Source organism: Nicotiana sylvestris, chromosome 2 (assembly GCF_000393655.2).
Source record: "Nicotiana sylvestris chromosome 2, ASM39365v2, whole genome shotgun sequence".
NCBI classification, from domain to species: Eukaryota; Viridiplantae; Streptophyta; class Magnoliopsida; order Solanales; family Solanaceae; genus Nicotiana; species Nicotiana sylvestris.
The window spans coordinates 26,822,722-26,847,099 of NC_091058.1; the positions used below are offsets into that span (position 1 = coordinate 26,822,722).

Sequence of the window (24,378 nt, forward strand, 5' to 3'; positions counted from 1 at the left end):
GTGAAATTGTTTCCTTGCCTTTGTTTTCCCCCATACCCCTGTTTTCTAGGGTCGTTGGGTGCTTGGAAACGATGTGAAGGCAAGAATGCATTACGTGGTGCTGGCTCTCGCCAGCCGGGGTGACCTGATGGTTGACCCTGCGACCGGACCTTGTTTGGAGGATAATATTGAGGCGGATTATATGGAGCTCGGGGGCAGGCTTGGGCATGATAGGCTGAAATAGAGTGGCTCTGATGGTGGGTAGTAGGGTTGTGGAAGGTTGTATGGAGTGCGTGGATAATTTGGATGACTGGGTTTGGGCTGGTAGTGAGATGAAGGACCTCTGAATTTGGACCCAGTACCTGCTTCGACTGATGCGACCTCGCGCGCACCTCCCGTGCTGCTCTGAATAGCCTGGGTCGTTGCCTTGAGTGCTGAGTAATCTAGGATCTTGTTAGACCTTAGGCCCTCCTCTATCATGACCCCTATCTTTACCACTTCATTGAAGGATTTCCCAATCGTTGTCACCAAGTGACCAAAGTAGGTTGGATCCAATGTTTGCAAGAAGTAGTCCACCATTTCTCCCTCTCTCATGGGAGGATCAACTCTGGCCGCTTGCTCTCTCCAGCGGAACCCAAACTCACGAAAACTTTCCCCAGGCTTCTTTCCAGTCCTCAGCAATGTGAGACGGTCAGGGACTATCTCGAGATTGTATTGAAAATGACCTGCGAAAGCCTGCGCCAGATCATCCCAAGTATACCATCTGCTGGAATCCTGCCTGGTATACCATTCTAGTGCCGATCCACTCAAACTTTGGCCGAAATAAGCTATCAGCAGCTCATCTTTGCCACCTGCCCCTCTTATTTTGCTACAGAATCCCCGCAAATGCGCCATGGGATCATCGTGCCCTCCATATAAATCAAATTTAGGCATCTTGAACCCGGGCGGGAGTTGGACGTCCGGGAAAGGGCATAGATCCTTGTAGGCCACGCTGACCTGGTTGCCCAAACCGTGCAGGTTCCTGAAGGACTGCTCCAGGCTTTTGAACTTTCTTAACACCTCATCCTGTTCAGGGGCTTTAACCGGTTTTTCGATCTCTGCCGGTACCTCCAAGTGTGGATTGTAAGCATGTGGTTCGGGGGCATGGAATGCAGGCTCAGGGGGATAGTATTGCGTATCGTGAGCCTGAAACAATGGCTCACTGGTCGTTCTGTGCAAGGGGGCTGATGTGGGTCCCACAAAAGTGGGAATATCGGGTGTGGGGAGAGGTTGATGGGGTGGTGGAGCCTGGGAATCATGAGGGCTTCTTTCTTGATGGTAACGGGGATTTGGGAGGCTTGTTGAAGGGCCGGAGTGAGGGTATTCCGGCATGTGCCCCAATGGCTCAGGGCTCTTTTGTGCTTTGGCTAGAGCTAGCTGCATTGCATTCATATCTAGTCCCATCCTTTCTATCTTTCCCATCGCTTCCTTTAACAACTGGCTCATCGGCCTTTCTTCCTCGGTACTATTCTCTGAAGTAGTCATGCTTGTTGTTATCGGTCCTTTGGATCTAGTTTGGTAAGGGTGTGCTGCCAGAATTCTTTAACAACTAACTGTTTGAGATTCGGAAAACAACAAACTTGTTAGCGTTTAGAGTGTAACAGATTTGATAACAACACATTGAGGATGCAATTCCCCTAGGCAGTTAACCGTTTCTAACATGCTTTGCTTCAAACAACATGCGTCATCCCGGCTTGCTTATTTGCCCCTTTGAAGTACTTTGGGAACCCCTGTATTTTATTCAATTCGTATTTTCTTTTTCTTTATTACTGGAGGTCGAATCTTATAGAGATTGCCTACGTATCATGACCCCGCATGAATCAGACCTTGCGTAGTTCGGACCAATAAAAGATAAACAATACTAAACACATTTTTAAAAAAAAATTTAAAACAAACTGGGTTTCAAGGATTTAAAGATGACCCACAAACTTGAGAATCAAACAACCCGCATATTCTAGTCAAAAGATTTATAAACTTCAAAACAAATGGCCAACTTCCTTCCTCCGTTTGCTAATTTTAACCAAATGGTATTTTTTGCAAATGTGGCCCCTTCCAATTCTCACATGAATTTTGAGGTCGGGGAGGATTATTTTATGACACTTTTACCAACTTGTCCATTCTTTTACGAAAACAACCTTTCGACAACTGAAAGATATTCTAAGGTTGTTTCGGCAAGAACGGTTTAAGACGCGGCCGAAGCTGGCTCGACTTATTATGACAAAATTCAAACGGTATTCACCTGACCGCCGACTCTTTATTTTTTTTTCAAATTATAATAAAAACCTGGTGTTGCAAACACGGCCCTTCAGCGCCTCGGGGACGAAGATTTTTAAGGCTGTGTGGGTCCATATCTCAAAATGACCCAAAGGTGGCTGTTTATGCCAAGTCAGCCTTCCGGCGTCCCTTTCGGGAACATTCGGCTATTTATGACAAAACAGCATCACCTGACTTATTTATAACTCTTTTTTATCGTTTTTCAAATTAGAAAAGTCAATATTGCAAACACGGCCTTTCAACGTCTCGGGGACGAAGATTTTTAGGCTGTGGGGGTCAACTGGACCAAGTCTTAAAAATGACCCAAAAGTGGTTGTTTATGCAAAGTCAGCCTTCCGGCGTCCCTTTCGGGAACATTCGGCTATGTCTTGATAAAACAGCGTCACCCGACTTCTTTATGAAATTTGACATATATATTTTTGCTATATTTTTTTTTGTAAAAGGGGAAGTTGGACATCACCTGACTTATTTATGAAAAAAAATCTTGACATGTTTTTTTTTATTATTATTATTTGTTTTTGGCTTTTTAGCAAAAGGGGGTTGGACCCGATGAGGGTTGCCTACGTATCTCACATCCGGTGAGAATCAAACCCGCGTAGTTCGGGCCAATGAACTACTTTAAAAGAAGAAAGGAAGCATTTTTTGATTGATTTTCTTTTTACAAGAAACACTTCTAAGATATATTTTTGAATTTTCATTTGCTCTTTTTTTTCTTTATTCTAAAGAAGAAGAAGAAAATATTTTTCGGAATTTTGCTTTTAATAAAAGAAATGCTTCTCAAAATGTTTTTTTTTTGGATTTTGAATTTTCTTTTCAACTTTGAAAAAGAATCCAAATATTTTCGGATTTTTTTTTATTATATATTTTTTTATTTTTTTTTATTTTATTTTTTAAAGAAACAACTAGAAAGACTTTCTAAAGAAGTCAATAATGGAAAATATTTTTGGATTATTTGTTTTGAAAATTGGGATTCTAAAAACTTTTGGTAAGACAAATGTTCTTGCAACAGATAAAGATATATATATACATATTTTGGAAATAAAGAAAAACTTTTTGGATTTTTTATATATATATATATATATATGTTTGCAACAAATAATAAAACTACTTTCAACGCCCAACTCTTTTTATTTTATTATTTTTATTTTTATTTTGACATTTTTCATAAACAGATAAATAAATAAAAACCCATTTTAAAACAAAACCTTTTTTTTTATTTTCATTTTTATGGCAAAACAAACTATTTTCTTTTCTATATTTTTTTAAAAACAAGACAGAACAATGATGATTTTTCTCTATTTTTCCTTTGCTTTTAATATAACAAACTAATAAGACATTCATTTTCATTTTCTCAAAATTTCGGCAGAGTTTCGATACTACTCGGACATTAATTTTTTCTCTAAAAATAAGTAGTTATATCTTTACACTGTCATTTTTTCTCCTCTTTTTCACGATTTTTTTTATCTGTGGAAAATAATGAAAACATACAAAATCTTTTTGAATTTTCATGCTTTGTTTTATTTGTAATTTTATTTTTATATTTATTATTTCTTTCAAAAATGTGGCATGGGAGACATAATGATTTCCAAGACTTCTTGGATTCCGCAAATGCTCCCCATGCGCTTTTCCCAACATATGAAGCGTGGGGGACATATGGGAATTCCAAGACTTCTTGGATTCCACAAATGTTCCCCATGTGCTTTCCCAAAAAGCAAGCGTGGGGGACATAGGGAATTCCAAGGCTTCTTGGATTCCACAAATGTTCCCCATGCTTTGATTAAAATAACATCATGCTGGAAATGACCAAATGACCCATACGCCCTTGACTAAATACAACATGTAGCACATAGGATGCCGAAAGATTGTCTATTATTTTCAGGTTGCTTGTCCTAGACGGACCCAACCCCTATGTTGAGTCCCCTAAGTCAAATGCACATGATGCAAATAAACGTTCCTACTAGGGATCCGGCATGTGGCTTTGTTATACTAGGTTCAAAAACCTGGGTCGGTGTTCTAGACAGTGTACCCGAGCGGACAACTCGAGCTGAGGAAGGAGCTCCTTTCCGGGAACCAAAAGGCCAGCCGGCTTAGAAACTTTCCGAGCCTCTTTTATTTAGGGTATGACACTAACAGAATAGGGAGTCTCAACCAGTAAGCACATCCCCGGAGGTAAGAAGAGAAAGGTTTCGGCACAGTTTATATACAGTTCAAATAATATCAAAGCGGTAAAAGCAGCATTTAGCACATTAGGCTCAAAACATGTAATAATCAGATAATAAATAAAGCCAAATAATAACAATTATTCTAAGCTCGAATTCTTAACCCTGAACCAGTGGTTCTGGGTCTCTCATCCCCAGCAGAGTCGCCAGAGCTGTCACACCTCCTTTTTCCGCACCCGAGGGGGCGCAGGGGGAGTTTTTTCCAATTAAAGGACAATCGAAACGGGATTGGTTTAATTATTTCAGAGTCGCCACTTGGGAGGTTTAGGGTGTCCCAAGTCACCAATTTTAATCCCGAATCGAGGAAAATAATGACTCTATATTATAGTCTGCGTACCAGAAATCCGGATAAGGAATTCTGTTAACCCGGGAGAAGGTGTTAGGCATTCCCGAGTTCCGTGGTTCTAGCACGGTCGCTCAATTGTTATATTCGGCTTGATTATCTGATTTTATACAAGTATGAACTTATGTGCAAATTTTAACTTTTAACCGCTTTATTATTATTGTTTTTACAAGAATGTGAACATCGCTTAAAACACGTCTTTGGACTGCGTCACATGAAATGCACCCACAATCCGGAACGCATTTTATTTGATGTTTTGAGATTTGGATTTGGGTCGCATGAAATGCACACCCGAGCTTAAGAAAGTAAATTATTAAACACGCGCCTAAAGAGACTATCGCGTTATTATTTTGCGGAGGCCGTGAAATTCGCTAAACGACCCTCCTGAATTCTAAGTAATTTTAAACAAGTATTTACTGAGGGCCCCGCAATTTGTGTTTTTATTCGGCGAGGCTCATCTCATTCTTATTTTTTAAAAGGAATTTGCAACGTCATGGACATGCATCTCAGACCACGTCACAGTCAATGCACCCGTGATTAGAGACACATTTCGATTTCGTTGAGATTTAGATTTGGGTAACATAAATGTGCACCCGAGTTTAGGAGAATTAAATTATTAAAGGCGCGCCTAAAGCAACTAGCGCATTATTATTTTGGGTAGGGCCGTGAAATTTACTAAACGGCCCGTCCCGGAATCTAAGTATTTAATACATATATTTTGCGAGGGCTCCACAATCTATACATTTTTTATTTGACGAAGCTCGTATCGTTTTTCTTTAATTTTTCTTTTATTTATTTATTTTTTATTTTTTTTTAAAAAAAGGATAAGGCTAAAAATAACTACATTTTTTGCTACTTTGCTAGGTCATGGGTTGTAAATTGGACTTATTTGATGAAACGAGTATTTTTCCGCGGAATTAAAATTGCTACTATAATTTCAACATTTACTACCACATGTATAAACAACTATTAAGACAAACTAAAATAATTAACACCTTTCCCCTATTATGACAAATATTTAGATAACAACACTCTAAACATGAAGAAGCGAAAATGTCAAATAACTACTTGAAGCAAACGAAACAAAGGGAAAAGACGTTCACGGCCAGATTTCAATATCATACGGAGTTAATTAACAAAAATAGTCATTCGCAAACATCATGTATATATGTCTCGCTCAATTCGCACACTATCCGCATGAACTAGGGTGGTATCCTAAAACATCACATATACATATTGCCAACAGAAAATATGAGGTACACGGACAGAGATGACCTACTTGAGATTAACGTCCGATGCGTTGGACCTGCGACGAAACCTCGGACAACAACCTCGACGTACCGGACCTCGACGAACAAAAGACGACCTCAACGGACCTCACCCCGGACAGAACTTCTAGGCTGCTTTTTCGAACGTTTTTCGGTTAAGCTTCAGTTGGTGTGTGTGTGTGTGTTCCGACGTTGATGGATTAGGGTTCCTTGCTAAGTTTTTCTTGGTGAAGAAGAAGCAGCTATGGAGGAGTGGTCATGGTCGACGGAACTGGCGTTGGTTTTGGACAGTCGACGATGGAGGGGGGGAAGCTAGAGGTTGACGGTGAGTTTGACGAGTGAAGCAGCGATGGTGGACTGCCGGTGGTTGTAGGACGCCTGGTGGTTTTTGCGTTTGGGGGGGGGGTAGGGATCGTTTACAGTAGGTGTTTGGACGTGGGGGGTGGTGGTTATGGCGTTCGTTTGGTGGTTTACTGGAGGTTTGGGTGGTGTAGATGGAGGCGGGCTGGTTGGGTTTTGATGGAGGGTCGACGATGGAGTGTTTGGTGGGGGTGACGACGGGGTGCGACGATGGTTATGTTCCGGCGAGGGGGAAGTGGGGAATGGAGTTTGGTAGGAGGAGGGTGATGGTTTGGTCGTGAGGATCGTTAATGGTGGTTTTTGGGCAGTAGGTTTTTGCTCCTTCTTCTAGTGAAGAAGATGATGAAACAGTACGTTTCTTTTCAAAAATCTTCAAAGTCCTCCTCCTTTGGCCTTCTGTCCGTGTTTTGTAACACAATGCCCATAAAAATGAGCCCCACACGTGGTGGGGTTCAAGGCATATGTCCCCCACGCGTGGTGGGGTTCCCCACGTGTCCTGGACACGGTTTATTATGGGCTAGGTCCGAAAATTAGGCCTAAAACCGGGTAGTTTGAACCCGAATATTATTCTTTTGCCCGGACCCGAGAAATAGGAACACGTTGCTTAACTAGTCCTATGTAAGTAAAATAACTACCAAAAATAAGACTAGTATTTAAACAAAACTATATCTTTTTAAATATTTTTTCAAGATTTAAAATAGCTACAAAATATTAATGAAACTATTTTTTTGTAATTTTCGTTTTAAATATTAAGATAAAATATGAGGTAATATTTTTGTATTTTTCAAAGTTAAAATGACTATAAAACCTTAATAGAACTATATTTTACTTATTTTTTTGTAATTTTCGAAATTATAAAGTACAAAAATAAAGTACAATTTTTGTATTTTTCAAGTTTATGAGAGATACATAAACTAAAATTTTTATATATATATTTTTTTGAAATTTCTTTTTTTTTTGCAACGAAATAAAGTAAAAATAGTTAAAATGGCTATACTAGTCCTAAATTAGATATTTAAGCTTAAGGACGTAAAAATTCCCGGGGAGGGTCAAAAATCACGTGCTTACAATAACCATTCAATTACCATTTATGCTAATTTTTCTAAAGTTAGAACTTTAAAATCAACTAGAATTAATTTGTTAATCTTTCCTTATTAGATTGTATTACAATTTTATTTGCAATAGGAAGACGTGATTTTAATACAATAAAGACTTTTGTTTCAAAAGGAAAAACAAGACTAGCTTTTTATCACATCTAATCTCCATATCATTTGTAGGATTTTAAATTAAAACGTTAAAAAAAAAGAAAGAGAAGATTAATCAAGTACACTACTGAATTTATTAATTTCTAGAATACATAATAACTTACATATCGTTCTATTTATCTATATTAAATGCACGAAGATCCTTAATGAAATATCGTTCGCCTTTTTTTTTTTACCATTTAAAATTAAACTTCACATTAGATAAAATCGTAATTTAGTTATTATCGTAATATACAGTACTTTGAAATCAACTAATTTCGTTATAAAATATTTCTCTTTAATATAAATATTAAAGAAAGTTCGGTGCACTATATGTGCGGGGTCCAGGTAAGGCTCGGACCACAAAGATTTATTATTTTACTTATATTGTTTGGGAGAAATAATAATATTACATTGTCTTAACATAAATATTGTTTGGGGAGAAAGAACAGTATTACATTGTCTTTTGCTTATATTTGTTTACGACAATTTTTATATGAAATATGTTTCAACTTATAATTCTAAGGGGATGACACTATATATTCTTACTATTAAATTAAGATGTATGTACTTAATTAACTATTTTTCTAATAATTAAATATAATTTTTAAATATTATGCGAAAACATCAATGAAGAGAAAAAATGTTATTCGAGTAAGAAGGAGTTTCAAAAAGTATTTCTATTTTCTATATCATTGTAAAAGCACGAATCCCAAATGCAAAAATAAATAAATTATTTTTTTAATTTTTATTCAATAACTCAAATATATTATTTAATAATATTTACGTAATTTTTTAAGATTATATACTCATTGATATAGGTACACGCGCAAAGCGCGTACCCTAAGACTAGTATATTAAATACAACAACAACAACAATGACCCGGTGTAATATTTATATATTAAATATATCTAAAATTTTCTATATATATAATGTCGGGTTGGTTTGGTTTCGATTTGACTTTCTTTAGTTAAAATCAAACCAAACCAATTATAGTGGGGTCTTTTTTCCAACACCAAATCATAGTCGGGTTTTTTTCTCAATTTGACTCGAATTATCGGGTTGGTACGGTTTGTCGGTTTCCTATGTACGCCCCTACTACAAGATGTAACTATCTTTGTTGACATATTAATTAATTCTTTATTTTTTTCTTTCAAGAGTAAATAGAATATCTATTCATATAAAACAAAAGTAAATAAATAAATATAGAGTTTATCCGATGATCAGATCTTTCAAATATTGATTAGTGATTTTTTGTTAAGTATGTCCCGAAAGAAATATTTTAAAAATGAAAGTCCTTATATTCTCAAAATATAAATTGTTTAGATTAAAGAAAAAAATTGCAAGAACATAGAAGCTGAAAGATAATACTCCAATGATTATTAATGGACATTTACAACTCGATAGTAAGCTGCGCTTTGGAAGTTGTACTTAGCTCTATCTGTAGATTCCCAGAGAAACTCGCCAAGCTTCATGAGTTTCCCGCTGTTAGCCAGCTCCACCACTCCACCACCACCACCGCTACCGACGGCGATTCCCGACCGGCCGCCGTCTCTAACTCAAAGGGTCCACATTCCATCACATATATATAAGCACCCAACAGCAATCCTTCTCGAGCTCTGCACTTCCATGAAAGAGCTTCACCAAATTCTCCCTCACATCATTAAAAATGGTCTTTATAACGAACACCTTTTCGAAACCAAATTAATCAGCTTATTCACCAAATATGGTAGCCTTAATGATGCCACCAAAGTCTTTGACTTTGCTAATCTCAAAGTTGACCCCATGTATCATACCATGCTTAAAGCTCATACTCGTCAATCTACTGTGGATTCATCTTTATCTTTTTATTCTCGTTTGAGATATGAAAATGTTACTCCGGTAATTTACAATTTTGGGTATCTGCTAAAAGCCTGCGCAGATAATTCTGATGTTTTAAAGGGTAAACAGGTGCATGCGCAGTTGATTCTTCATGGGTTTTCGGATAATTTGTTTGCAATGACTAGTTTAGTGAATCTTTATGCGAAATGTGGGATGGTTGGTGATGCGTATAAGATGTTTGATAGAATGCCTGATAGGGATTTGGTTTGTTGGAATACGGTTATTGCTGGGTATGCACAAAATGGGATGTCTAAGAGAGCGTTGGAGTTGGTTTTGAGGATGCAGGAGGAAGGGTGTCATAGGCCGGATTCGGTTACCGTTGTGTCCATTTTGCCTGCTTGTGCTGCTATTGGGTCCTTGCGAATGGGGAAGTCGATTCATGGATATGTTTATAGAAATGGGTTTGAGTCGCTTGTGAATGTCTCGACTGCTTTGGTTGATATGTATGCTAAATGTGGGTCAGTGGGTACTGCAAGGTTGGTTTTTGATAAGATTGATTCTAAGACCATTGTATCGCTGAATGCTATGATAGACGGATATGCACGGAATGGATATTATGATGAAGCTCTTATTATCTTTCGGAGAATGTTGGATGAAGGATTCAAACCGACGAATGTGACTATTATGAGCACTTTGCATGCGTGTGCTGAGTCAAGGAATCTCGAGCTTGGACAATTTGTTCACCAATTAGTCAACCAACTAGGTCTTGGTTCTAATGTTGCAGTTGTTAACTCATTGATTTCAATGTACTGCAAGTGCCAAAGAGTGGATATTGCAGCTGAATTGTTTAAAAACTTGAAAGGAAAAACACTTGTCTCATGGAATGCTATGATATTGGGCTATGCACAAAACGGGCATGTGATGGATGCATTAACTCTTTTTTGTAAAATGCATCTGCTGAACATCAAACCTGACTCATTTACAATGGTGAGTGTTGTTACAGCTCTTGCTGAATTATCCGTATTGCGTCAAGCTAAGTGGATCCATGGATTTGCTATAAGGGCTTGTTTGAACAGGAATGTTTTTGCAGCCACTGCTCTTGTTGACATGTATGCGAAATGTGGAGCAGTTCACACAGCAAGAAAGCTATTTGACATAATGGATGATAGGCATGTTACAACATGGAATGCCATGATCGATGGATATGGCACGCATGGCTTTGGAATGGAAGCTGTCGAATTATTTGAGGAAATGCGAAAGGGGAATGTAAAGCCTAACGACATAACATTTCTATGTGTCATCTCAGCTTGCAGCCACTCTGGCTTTGTAGAGAAGGGGCGCAATTATTTCAAGATCATGAGGGAAGAATACAGCTTGGAGCCTTCAATGGACCATTATGGGGCAATGGTTGACCTAGTTGGTCGAGCTGGTCGGCTCGGTGAAGCTTGGAACTTCATCGATAATATGCCTGTCAGACCAGGACTCAACGTCTATGGTGCAATGTTGGGAGCTTGCAAGATTCACAAAAATGTTGATCTGGGGGAGAAGGCAGCAGACAAGCTATTTGAGCTAGATCCTGATGATGGTGGATATCATGTGCTTCTTGCTAATATGTATGCTACAGCTTCAATGTGGCATAAAGTCGCTAAAGTCAGAACTATGATGGAGAGAAAAGGTATTCAAAAGACACCTGGATGCAGTCTAGTTGATTTAAGAAACGAGGTCCACACATTCTACTCAGGAAGCACTAGCCATCCTCAGTCTGAGAAGATCTATGCTTACCTTGAGACATTGCTTGATAGGATTAAAGCTGCTGGGTATATACCTGATACCGATTCAATTCATGATGTGGAAGATGATGTTCAGGAGCAATTGTTAAAGAGCCACAGTGAGAAGCTTGCTATTTCATTTGGGCTTTTAAATACAAGTGCTGGTACAACTATTCACATCAGGAAAAATCTTCGGGTTTGTGGGGACTGCCATAGTGCAACAAAGTACATCTCGCTTGTCATGAAACGAGAAATTATTGTACGTGATATGCACCGCTTCCACCATTTTAAGAATGGAGTCTGTTCATGTGGAGATTATTGGTGATCTGAATGATTCATAACTCTTCCAAGTTGTTGCCTCATGTTGATTTTGTAAAACATTATATTTATCTGAAACAAAGATATACAGAAATGCAACAATTCAGAAGCAAAGATCGGAAGCATGACCGAGGCTAAATTGTTGTCTCTAATTTGTTCCAAGTCACATAGAAACCTTGAGAGGTATTGATTGAGGGATGATCATCTTATTCGACAACAAATTTTTCAGGTATTTCCTGCTTACCCACAAATATTTGCAGATACTTCAATTTTATTCTGCTGAACTTTCTATATTCCCCCGCTATTTTTTGGAAGTGGATTAATACCTTAAACTGCTACTGGTATCATAACATTAACATCCATTTCATTACTTGGCTGAAGGCAAAATATTGCCCTCCTCGAATCTGAGATCTTAGGCCAAAGTTGAAAAACCTGGCTCTATCAGTATCTCATAATAGTAGAACCGATATTTTTAAAAGGTCCTTACAAATTACAACCAGTAAATATTTTGGGGAGTAAATGTACATGTTATATGCTTATTGTTTCTCTTTGTCTATTCTGTATCACAGAATCCATAATGTCCTCATAGCTCTTAATCTTCTAATCCCCCTAACAAGAATCTACACTACCTGACATTGCACTTCTACATAATAACATGAGAAGGTTTCAAAGTTATATGTTTCCTTTTTCCTAGGCATGGTTATCTGTAAGTAAGTTTAACCGATAGATGTCTTATTTTCAGATTGTCAACACTTGCACCTTACATGGAAGAACTGACAACGAGAAGTAGCATACTTGGTTCAAGAAAAAACCTGATTAATAGAGTGATACTATTGGCCATTTACCAACAAGTGGAATATCACTTTTGAGCACGATCTTACTTCCTAATATTTGGAAGTTAAAGAGAGAAGATTCCAGCAACTTCAGGCAAAATCTCTGGTGCTTGATGGACTTCCTGGTAAATTCAACTAGTGCCTGGTTGTGACTGCTGCTTTCCAATCTAGAATTTCCCCAATAAAGGGATAGCCACGCTGAAAGAGTAGATATGCAGGTATGTGTATTCAGTTTCAGAAAATAAAATGCCCTGCAGCCTCTTTAAGTTTGAGAATGATACTGTAACCTTTGTGACAAGGCAACAATGTGTTGCTGTGATATGTATATTTATGTAAACTTCGTTTTTTTTGGTGTATCTGAGAGGTGATTGCAAATTACAGTAATCGAGAAGAAGGGAAATTAACCATGGAAAAGAAGAAAAGAGAAGTGACGTTTGAAAGGTCCGTAATTTCCAAGTCATTTTGGAATTTAGGTTAATCCAAGCAGAAACATGTATGGGTCAAAATCTATCCATGAGGATCGACGCTAAAAGGAATAGTAGGGGGTCGACTGAGCTGTGGTCGTGTTCACAAGGTATAACAACGATAAGCATCTCGGCCATTGTTGAGATCGAGCCATCACTAAGCTTGTACGGCGAAGTACGTGTCGTAATGCTTGAGGGGAATAATGAAAAATATAATAAAGAGAGAATATTCAGGTTAAAGACCGTTGGACAAGTGGGGACATTGGTAGTATAAGTAGAAGGTAAGAAAGCAAGAAAATGGGGCTGACTCCCTAAAGAGGAAAGGAACAGAGGAATAGGAGAAGACATCCGACAAGGCAAAAGCCTAGATTTTGGTCGCAAATCTCTGTAATCGCCATCGCTGATTCAACAAAGATAGGTCTCATAATTGTCAATAGCATTCCTTCCCTCTTTGCTCTTACAAGTGTGGAACAATGTATCAAAGATGTAAGCTTATCATTTATGTTTGATGCCTTTTTATAAACTTAAGAAGAGCTATATAAACTTGACCTCGTTCGATTTTCATGTTCACTATGCTTAGATCTAGAGTTAATTACGTTTGGCTAAGATTTATCCTTCATTTTCTTCATTAATTTGTTTAACAAAACGCTTAGCACTTTTTGGTCAAACAATTTGGCGCCGTTTGTGGGGATTTTCTAGTCAAAATTTTAGTTTCCTTTAGATCTAAAACTAGCCAGAGTATCACTTCCCGGCTGTCACAACCTCACCATCTCGCTGCGAGCACTAACTCGAAAAAGTAGAAGATAAGTGGTTGAGATAACCAACCCAATCTGGGTCAGAGCTCCACATAAAGTCGAGACAATGTCCAACGTCTATGCAAAACCCACACCTCACCTGTAGCGTTGGGTTTGACACGTCATATGCATGTTTAAAGTAGAATCACGATCACTATGCGCTTGGCATGACCACAATCCCATTCGACGTATTCACCTTACATACCAGCCTATACTTCCACCTCTTAGGAAGAGACGATAGCCTACTGTGTGATCCTTTGAAATAGCGGGCATATCCTGCCTTATCTTCGTACCCACACGCACTGAATGATTTATGAACAAAGTATGACATGTTTCCCTTATTGTTTGCACATATCGAACGGAGCCGGACTAGTACTCGGTCTCGATATCCCAATGGGCAAGGTAAGTCCAACATACGAGAAGCCTAGGCGCAATTAACGAGGAGGCCGAACACGACTGCCAAATTTGAAACCATCATTCGAGTACGAGGCGAAGCAAGCAACCTACAGTGTTGTTCCTCCTTTCACCGACTTGCCAGGCCAAGGTATCAGTTTCGTTTGGGTTTAACTTATTACGCTCTTTTGTTAGTTCAGAACAGGAATGCGAGCACTCTCCTAGGTACACGAACAAGGAACGAACGCCACTAAAACACCCCAGGAAAAGGTTTCGTACCATGCCATCTCGCAAGTAACGGCCGAGCAAAGCCCTCTAAGCCGTACCATACTACAAATAACGAAAACGGTTTGGCACGGGTCGACTGTTGAGAAACAATCTCCAGAACAGGGGGCTCTCCCATGAAACACACAATATTCTCCAATAAAAGCGAAATTAAGCGAATCAGGACCTACCCCGACGCACGTGTAAACAACACAGCGACGAGTGATGTTCTCCAGTAAAATAATACAACGGGTTGTAATTTCGACCTCGCTCGAATCTACAACGGGTTACAATCCGACCCCACTCGAATTAACACCCTTACGGCCATCGCCAAACGAAAGGAAAATTCGACCTCGCTCGAATCTATAACGGGTTACAATCCAACCCCGCTCGAATTAACACCCTTACGGCTATCGGCCATCGTCAAACGAAAGGAAAGTTCGACATCGCTCGAATCTACAACGGGTTACAATCTGACCCCGCTCGAATTAACACCATCGTCCATCACCAAACGAAAGGAAATTTCAACCTCGCTCGAATTCACAACAGATTACAATTTCGACCTCTCAAATTCACATCTTTACGACCGTCGGCCACCGCCAAGTAAAAGTGAAAATTTGCCCACCCGAATCGACAAATTTTCGCTAAGATGGTGACTCCAAGTTCGACCTCGTTCGAATATATAAGTCAAAAATTTTCGCCCAAGATGGCGACTCCAAGTTCGGCCTCGTTCGAATATATAAGTCAGAAATTTTCGCCCAAGATGGCTACTCCATGTTCGACCTCGTTCGAATATGTAAGTCAGAAATTTTCACCCAAGATGGTGACTCCAAGTTCGATCTCGTTTGAATATATGTCAAAAACTGACTTCGCCCAAGATATTGACTCCAAGTTCGACCTCGTTCGAATGTATAAGTCAGAAATTGACTTCGCCCGAGATGGCGATTCCAAGTTCGACCTCGCTCGAATACATATGGAAAAATCGACATTGCCTAAATTGGTAAGTCTGAATTCAATCCCACTCGAATGTAAAAGTCGAAATTGACTTCGTCCAAGATGGCGAGTCTGAATTCGACCTCGTTTGAATTAGGGTTGATTTTGCTTAAGTCGGCAAATCAGAAGTCAACCTCGCTCGGACTTGCAGATCCAAAGTGACTTTATTTGAACTCACGCGACGAGATCCTACTCGATCCGGGCAAGGTCGGATCCCCAATCAAAAAGATCAAGGACTCGTCACAAAGAAATCCGAAGGTCTATGCCAAAATGAAAAATATGTAACAAGCGAGGGAAGGAAAAAGAAAATCAAAAGATACACAAACGAAGTCGAAGCGACTATTTCATTCATATATATGTACACAACATCCGCACTTTACAAAAGGCCAAAACTAGCCCTCAAAAACAAGAAAAGAAATGAAAACCAACAAAAAAACTATGAATGCTGGAGCAACGTTTCACTCGGCGTCATCACCGCCGTTCTCCCCATCATTATCTTCAGGAAACCCATCCTCAACATCAACATCCTCGGCAACCTCCAGTGTCGCAGGGTCGTAGCCTCAGGCAACACGAGCCTTGCGCGCCTTCACCCGAGCATCGTCAAAGGCGCCTCAGGAACACTTCCCGCTTCCCACAAGTCATTGTATATATCTCGTTGGGCCTCGGCATGGACCCATAGCTCATACAAGGGGCGGGGAATAACGACGGAAGCAGATTCAACCTGAGCCAACAGTTACGCCTTCATCCTCGAGAGTCGCGACCCTGTCTCCCAAATTTGAAGCTTCCCGGTCAATTTCACTAATGCGCTTCTCAAACCTCGCCTCCCTCATCGTGGTCGTCGCCCTCTCGAATTCTTGCTCGGATTTGAGGACGAGAATAGTGTCTTCTAACGCCGCAGCCCTCGCCAAAGCTGACACTTGAGCATCCTCGGCTTACTCCAACTTGGCCACTTTCTTTTCCAAGTCGGCCACCTTCTCCGACCATTCTGCACTGAGAGCGTTGACCCTAGCAGCATTTTGTTCAAGCTCAGCTCGTAAAGATAGCAACTTCGCTTGAAGATCCTCACATTCTGCGGCGACCCCTTTGTCCACCTCGAGCTTCTCATTCTTGGCATGAAGTAGCTCCTCGAGCTCACTGCACCTGCAAATAGACCACATCAGGTCCTCATCTCTTTTCTCCAACTCCTCCCTGGCGGACTGCGTACTGACGCTCACTCTAAGCCGCTCACGCAACTCACGGTATCTGTTACAATACCGCTAATACTTCTCGGCCATTTTCAGAAAAATCTCGGCCACTTCTCAGCCCTACGAGCGCTTTTGATCTCCAGCGAGTAAGTCTGCAAAAAGGAAGGGAAAGAGTCAATAAAGATAAAAGGGTCACAAAACAAATAAGACAAAAGGGAACTCACCCTTAAGCTCATTGCGGCCACACCACGTGACAACTGAGAATCGCTGACCTCCTGGAGGGCTCCGCTTTCAGCTGCGGAGCAGAGAAGATCAAACTGCGACACCATATCCTGCAGCAGGTTGGGATCCGACGAGATTTCGAGTATGCGGGAGGGGCCTTCCGCCCTTACCACAGTCCTGGTAAAGTCCTCCTCGAACACCCTCATGTCATCAGGGTCAATGTCAAATTAGGTCTCATAATCCTAAACCATGACGCCTTTCCCTTTCTCTTCGACTGAAGAAGGGGTGTGGTTCTGCCGGGATGATGATGGTATGCTCGGAATAACTATGGCGGCCTCGGGACTCCATACCTCTACTACATTAACCTCTTGGGCGTTCGCAACAGGCATCGCCTCCACCTCCTGGTTAGCCCTACAGCCGATTTCAGGAACCGTCGAAATAAGGTCGCCCCTCGAGGACGTTTCGGCTACAGAGGCCTCTTCCAGCACTACCCTCCGTCTCTTCGAAGAGGCCTATCCACTACTGATGAGAGAAGATTCGCCCGTTGAGCGAACTGCAGGGACCGAAGTCTCCAGTTGGGAAGCAACCTCCAAGCGTACTGCTTCGGCCGCGAGCGCGGTTTGACGAGCAGCTATGCTTTCCGTACCCTCGCCCATAGTAACTCTTGGTGCGGGCCGGATAGAGGGCGCCGGTTAACAGAATGCGAGCGGAGGAGCCCTCATCCTTCTCAGTCCTCTCCGACCTGTCAACAAGGAGGGGTTAGATCATATAATAGCGAGGTTAAAGAAATATGAAGTAGAGAGCAAAAGCAAAACTACAAGCGAACTCACCAGTAAGAGGCTTGCGCCCAAACTTCTCATGGAAAGGCGCCCATTCACGAATCCTAACCGTATGGGGGAGAATTGCGCTCACCCACTCGCGGATATCGGCAACTAGCGGGGGAGGTAATTTCCCTGCTGCAAAAACAAACAAAACAAACAAAACAAATCCTCAGCAAAATCGCCAAAGGAAGACGGTCAATGACCATCTTAAGAAAAATCGCAAAGTTAACAGAGGGAAACTCACGAGCGAAGTTCCACGTCTCCGGAAACCCTGTCGAGTTCGCCACAAGGTGCTCTGTCCGTACGTAGAAGTAGCTTTCCCAAAAGTGGCAATTAGCCTTATTGTCCATCTTCAGCACCAAACTCTTGGTTCCTCGATGACGCACATTGTTAGTTTTTATGAGTCCACCAAACAGTAGAGTACATGGTCCTTTATGGGTTTATGCTGAGAATGCCAGTAAAACTGTAAGTAAGTGAGACACAAGATTTTTATGTGGAAAAATCCCAACTCAAGGGACAAAAACCACGACCTACATCTGCAGGCTTTCAACTTTACTAACTTGTTAACACCTATTACAAGCCACATTGTAATAACTCTGTTACAAAGGATTCAACTCAACTAACTTGTGACACTCTCACCACAAGCCACTTTGTGACTCTCTAGTTACAAAGACTTTGACTAACTTATGATACTCTCACCACAAGCCACTTTGTCACTCTCTAGTGACAAAGACTTTAACTCATGACTAAACCTAGTCACAACATAAACTCAGAGAGTTTACGGATTTTACAAGTGGATTCCTAATCAACGCTTCTGGCTAAGTAGTTTAGGAGATACAATAAGAACAATCACAAAGTTACAACTCAACTAAGGACAACAAAATACTAACTTTAGGAACTGGTCCGTAGTAGCATTTAACTTTGTTCTTCAAGCTCGTGAGAATTGATTTCTCTGTTTTGCAAAAGGCTTGAATGAGAAACAGAAATGTTCAAGTGATATTTTGATATAAACTCATTGTTGATACACCTTGATGACATCAGTTGAAATGATGTAAGCACTTTAGTTGGTCAAGGAATAAGTGGGCACTAGAAACAGTGCAGGCAAGGCAGAAATAGTGCAAGCGGTCACGTCGCTTCTAGTTGTGTCCAATTGAATTTGTACTGCTATGAGTGAACCACGGGGGTATCAGGTCGTTGGTTGGTTTCCTATCTCCTGAAGCTATAGCAGTTCACATTTAGCTAGAATCCGTTAATCTTGCAGTGTAGTCCAAGTGTGTTAGGTTCTCTATCTGGTTCTTAACAGTAAATTTGTTAGATCATCAAAACATAAGGCAAAGATATTTAAAACCTATCGCAGAGGAATCATCGTACCCTGAAGAAAATGAGGGGCGAAGATGTGGAGTATATGCCCTAGGGAAATTCCTCGGCCGACCAGTTCCGCATACTTGATAAGCATAAGAAAGAGCTTGTACGCATATGGAGAGAGTGGGACGGGCACACTTCATAGAAGCGGCAGAAATCAACCACCAAAGAGGGAAAGGGAAGCGTGTACCCAACAACAAAGGGATACGCGTAAAACGCGCAGTATCCCGGGCGGTACAAATGTACTATATCCTTTCCCGCCGACACCATTTCGATATGAACGGGGATTCCCCACTTGGCTTTGAGCGTCGTGATCGCTGCCTCATCCATAGTGGAAGGAACGGGCGTCGGTTATCTCCAGCAGGGCTGTTAAAATTAGTCCTCGCTTTTCCCAAGCAGGGAACCACCTCATCCACCGTCGGGAACCCCTCATCTTCCAACACCTCTACTCCCTCCTCAAGTAGGGATGCGTCATTCTCCGGCACCGGAGCACCAACAACCTTGTCAGAATGGGAAGAAGTACTAGCCATTTGTTGTCTTTGATTGAAAGAAACGAAAACGGTGAAGGGAAAAAAACAATGGTCACATCGAATTCTAGCAGAAGCAGAAGTATGAGGAACTAGATAAGGAGGAGAAAATTTGCAGAGCTCTTTTCTTAAAACAGTTGAAAAACGCAACATTCAACTAAGGGGCTCCCCCTCTATTTATAAGGGTAATGTCCTGAGCGGGAAAACCAAGAGCCGCCAATTAAGAAAGAAAAACGGAAAGGGCACGGGAAACGACATGATGCCTGGAAAATGTGCGCCATAATGACGCTTGAGAAGTATTTATGACATCTTGAATTGATGTGATAGTCCAATTCCGAACTAACATAACGGTCCGATGCAGTTCTTGAATCGTCACGTTGCTATCTCGCCATGAAGATCTCGTCCCTTGTGTAAGGCGGTCAGATTTCTCCTACTTTTCGAATCAGCAGAGTCCGCCCATCGAGCTCGCCAAGAGGCGACCCCAACATGCGGAGGGACTAACTGTATGGGTCAAAATCTGTCCATGAGGATCTATGCTAAAAGGAATAGTAGGGGGTCGACTGAGTCGTGGTCGTGTTCACAAGGCACAACAACGATAAGCATCTCGGTCATTGCCGAGATCGATCCAACACTAAGCTTGTACGGCGAAGTACGTGTCATAATGCTTGAGGGGAATAATGAAAAATATAAGAGAGAATATTCTGGTTAAAGACCGCTGGACAAATGGGAACATTGGTAGTATAAATAGAAGGTAAGAAGGCAAGAGAAGGGGGCTGACTCCCTAAAGAGGAAAGGAATAGTGGAATAGGAGAAGACCTCCGACAAGGTAAAAGCCTAGATTTTGGTCGCAAATCTGCGTAATCGCCATCGCTGATTCAACAAAGATATGTCTCATAATTATCAATAACATTCCTTCTCTCTTTGCTCTTACAGGTGTGGAACAATGCATCAAAGATGTAAGCTTATCATTTATGCTTGATGCCTTTTTATAAACTTAAGAAGAGCTATATAAACTTGATCTCGTTCGATTTTCATGTTCACTATGGTTAGATCTAGAGTTAATTATGTTTGGTTAAGGTTTATCCTTCATTTTCTTCATTAATTGGTTTAACAAAAAGCTTAGCACTTTTTGGTCAAACAAAATAGGTAGAGAAAAATGAATCCATTGGTGGTGACTGGAGCAGAAGTAAAGCAAAGCACAATAATTTGCCTGTCTTACTATCGGAAATAGCCTCTCTACCTTTACAAGGTAGGGTTAATGTAACGACCCGACCGGTCGTTTTGAGCTCTAGCGCGTCGTTCAGCAGTTGGAAGTCATGAACAACTTCATTTCAGGTTTGTTGACTTGTACGTATGGTCAGAATTGAATTTCGGGAAATTCGGAGTCAAATTGGAAAGAAATTTTTCATTGCGGCAACCTTAAGTTGAAGAAAATGGCTAAGATTGGAATTTTGAGTAAACGACCTCGGAACTGGGATCTGAAAGTTCCAGCATGTTCGTATGATGATTTCGGACTTGGGCGTATGTCCGGATTTGGTTTTGGATAACCTGTGAGCATTTCGGCGTATATTGTGGAAGTTAGTATTTTAGAAGAATTTCATAAATTTGGGTTGGAAGGCATTTCAGAGTTATAGATGTCCGTTTGGGATTTCGAGTCTGGGAATAGCTCCGTATGGTGATTCTGGAGTTGGGAGCGCGATCGGAAGTGAATTCGGATGTCCGGAGGTCATTTTGAAGTCATTTGGCTAAATATAGAAATTTGAAGGTTTTTGAGAAAATTCGACCGGAAGTGAAAATTTTGATATCGGGGTCGGAATGTGATTCCGAAAGTTGGTACAAGTCCCTAATGTCGAATGTGACTTGTGTGCAAAATTTGAAGTCATTCGGACTAGTTTTGGTAAGGTTTGAGACACTTAGTCTCTTTTAAGAAAGCTTAAGTTGGAAAAGTCAACTGGATATTGACTTATGTGTTAGAGGGCTCGAAATGCGAATTTTATGGTTCGGATAGCTTCGTTAGGTGATTTGTGACTTAGGAGTGTGTCCGGAATATTTTTGTGATGACCGGTGTAGAATTAAGCTTGAATTGGCAAAGTTAGTATTTTGGCGAATTCCGGTTGATAAGTGAGATTTTGATCCGAGAGTCGGAATGGAATTCCGAGAGTTGTGTAGCTTTGTTATGTCATTTTGGACTTGTCTGCAAAATTTGAGGTCATTCGGACGTGGTTTGGTTGGGTTTTTTTTATCAAAAATGGAATTTGGAAGTTCTTGAGATTCATAGGCTTGAATCCGATGATGATATGATGTTTTGATGTTATTTTGGGTGTTCCAAAGGTTAGGACAAGTTTGAATGATATTGTGGGACATGTTGATATAATTGGTTAAGGTCCCGAGGGCCTCAGGTGGATTTCGGAAGGTTAACGAAATGGAATTCGGACCCAAAAAGAAAAGAAAAAGCTGCTGCAATTTCTGCTGCTAAGCTGTCTTTGAACAGCAAATGTGCAGTCGTGGAGCGTACTTCGGAGTCCTATATCTTTTGATCTACAAGGAATTTTGAGATGATTCAAAAACGAAAGTCGTATCCCTTCGTGTCTAGTTTCCAGAAAGCTAAGGAAATCGTAATTTGGACATCTGTAGAGAAAGTTATGATCGATTGAAGATGACTGGTGGAGCAGTTTCTCCAGAATTTTCTGATTTCATGGAGCCGACTCTAGAAGCTCATATCTCGGGATATATAAAGAGTTATATGGTGTAAAACCTATCAAATTAAATCTTCGAGTCTAGTTTCTAAATCTTCAAACCGTTTGTAATTTGGATATTTATACAAGACGTTATGGGTGTTTAAACAGAAGGTGTCCGACAAGGGAAAATTTTAATAGGATGTACAACTTGTATAGCACAAGTGCAAGGTACAACTCGACGAAGCACGGGCAGATTCTTTAAACACGGATTTGGCTTATTTCTTTCATTCCTTTCATTTGGCTTGGATGATTTTGGAGAGAATTTCAAGGGGGATTTTATCAAGAATCAAAGGTGAGTTGTTTCTACTTATTTCCAAGTTAAATACAAGATTGTATGTGAATTAGAACATGAAAATCAGTAGAAAAGTGGGGTTTTAGGGCTTGTGCTTTTGAGATTTTCTAGGGTCGATTTGAAGGGTCAAATGAGCTCCGATTTTTGTGTTCTTTATATGTACGGACTCGTGAAAGGACGAAGAACTTTGGTATACAAATTTTTGAGTTTTGAGATGTGGGCCCGGGGCTCGGATTTTGTCAAATTCGTGAATTTTGATAGATTGCTTTCGATTGGGTATTGTCCCTTTAGCATAATGCGACATATTCGTTGTGATTTTGGGCAGATTCGACGCACGTGGAGGCCAATTCGAGGGGCAAAGGCGTCGCGAGCTAAAGAAGTAGCCGGTTTGAGGTGAGTAATTGATGTAAATGATGTCCTGAGAGTTTGAAACCCCGGAATTTCACATCGTAACGCTATATTGAGGTGACTTGCACGGCGGATAATGGGCGTGAGGTAGAGCACCATTGGGGATTGTGACTTAGTCCGTCCCGAGAGATGTTTTTACCGTGTTTTCTACTTGAACTAAATTGAAAATCATCCTTACTTGGATTTAATTGTTACATTTGGGCTTCTTGCCAATTATTTGAATCCTTCAGGGATTGACATCACTGTTTTCGCATACATGCATATCATTTGATCTCAGTCCAAGGTTTTAAATACTGTTTTGCAAACTCAGCCATCTTTCTAAGATTTGAAAACTTAAATGATATTTCTAAATGATATTTCGGGCTGAGAACTACTGTTTTACAAATGCCCAAGGGGCTTATTATGATTTCTGGACTGAGCATGGATCGGGCTGCGCGCCGCAGCAGTGATTTGAAACAGTGGTAATAATGACACTGTATGATGTGACTTGAAATAGTGGTAACAATGGCACTGTGTGATATAAATTGGTCAGGTAACAATGACTGACTAGGACTTGATTGATGCCACGAGATGGCTTGTTATTGCGCTTGGGCTGTAGGAGCCCCTCCGGAGTCTGTACACACCCCCAGTGAGCGCCGTCGACGATAAATAAATATGGATGGCTCGGGCTGCACGCCGCAGTGGGTACCAGAGGTTACCGTCATATGCATTACATTGCACTCATGCATTTATTCCTCATCTGCATTATCCGCCATAATAATTATGTGCTCTTATTTCATTGACTGGTTGCTTCATACTGTTCTGAGCCTGATGGGCTGATACTGTTCTGAGATACTGAGCCCGAGGGGCTGATACTGTTCTGAGATACTGAGCCCGAGGGGCAGATTTCTACTTATTATTTTGATACTGAGCCCGAGGGGCAGATTTCTACTTATTATTTTGATACTGAGCCCGAGGGGCAGATTTCTACTTATTATTTTGATACTGAGCCCGAGGGGTAGATTTCTACTTGTTGTTTTGATATTGAGCCCGAGAGGTAGATTTCTACTCGTCATTTTACTGCCAAATTATCTTTTTTTTTACTGGTTTAAAAGAAATTTCACATGATGTTTCACTGAATTGTTATTTTAAATGATTTCACTGCTTCTGTATAGAGTGTTGTGTGCCTTAACGTGTTTTCTTACCTTCAGTTATTATTTATATTTATTACTCACTGGGTCGGAGTACTCACATTACTCCCTGCACCATGTGTGCAGGTACAGGTATTCCTGAGGCATAGAGCGAGTTTTCTGCTGTTTAGTTTTCATCGGAGTTATCGAGGTAGCTGCATGGCGTTCGCAGACCCGTTTTCTCCCTTATCTTCTGTTATTTATGATATCTTCAGACTTTGTTCCTAATTCCATACTTTGTAGAATTTTAGTAAACTCTGTAGTAGCTCATGACTTGTG

The 24,378-nt window shown here is 40.6% G+C and overlaps 1 protein-coding gene across 4 annotated transcripts; it reads left to right on the forward strand.

Moving 5' to 3' along the window:
• Window positions 1-9,098: 9,098 nt before the first annotated feature.
• On the forward strand, window positions 9,099-24,285 carry LOC104245645 (pentatricopeptide repeat-containing protein At1g11290, chloroplastic). Of its 4 annotated transcripts, none has more exons than XM_070167800.1 (3): window positions 9,099-11,864; window positions 12,378-12,686; window positions 24,187-24,285. In XM_070167800.1, the coding sequence occupies exon 1, from the start codon at window positions 9,201-9,203 to the stop codon at window positions 11,640-11,642; it is 2,442 nt and encodes an 813-aa protein (XP_070023901.1). In that variant the 5' UTR covers window positions 9,099-9,200; the 3' UTR covers window positions 11,643-11,864; window positions 12,378-12,686; window positions 24,187-24,285. The 4 variants fall into 4 exon arrangements, with proteins under 4 accessions (XP_070023901.1, XP_070023900.1, XP_009799584.1 ...); XM_070167799.1 differs by lacking the exon at window positions 24,187-24,285 and adding an exon at window positions 12,833-13,494; XM_009801282.2 differs by lacking the exon at window positions 24,187-24,285 and adding an exon at window positions 12,850-13,494.
• The last annotated feature ends 93 nt before the right edge of the window (window positions 24,286-24,378 follow it).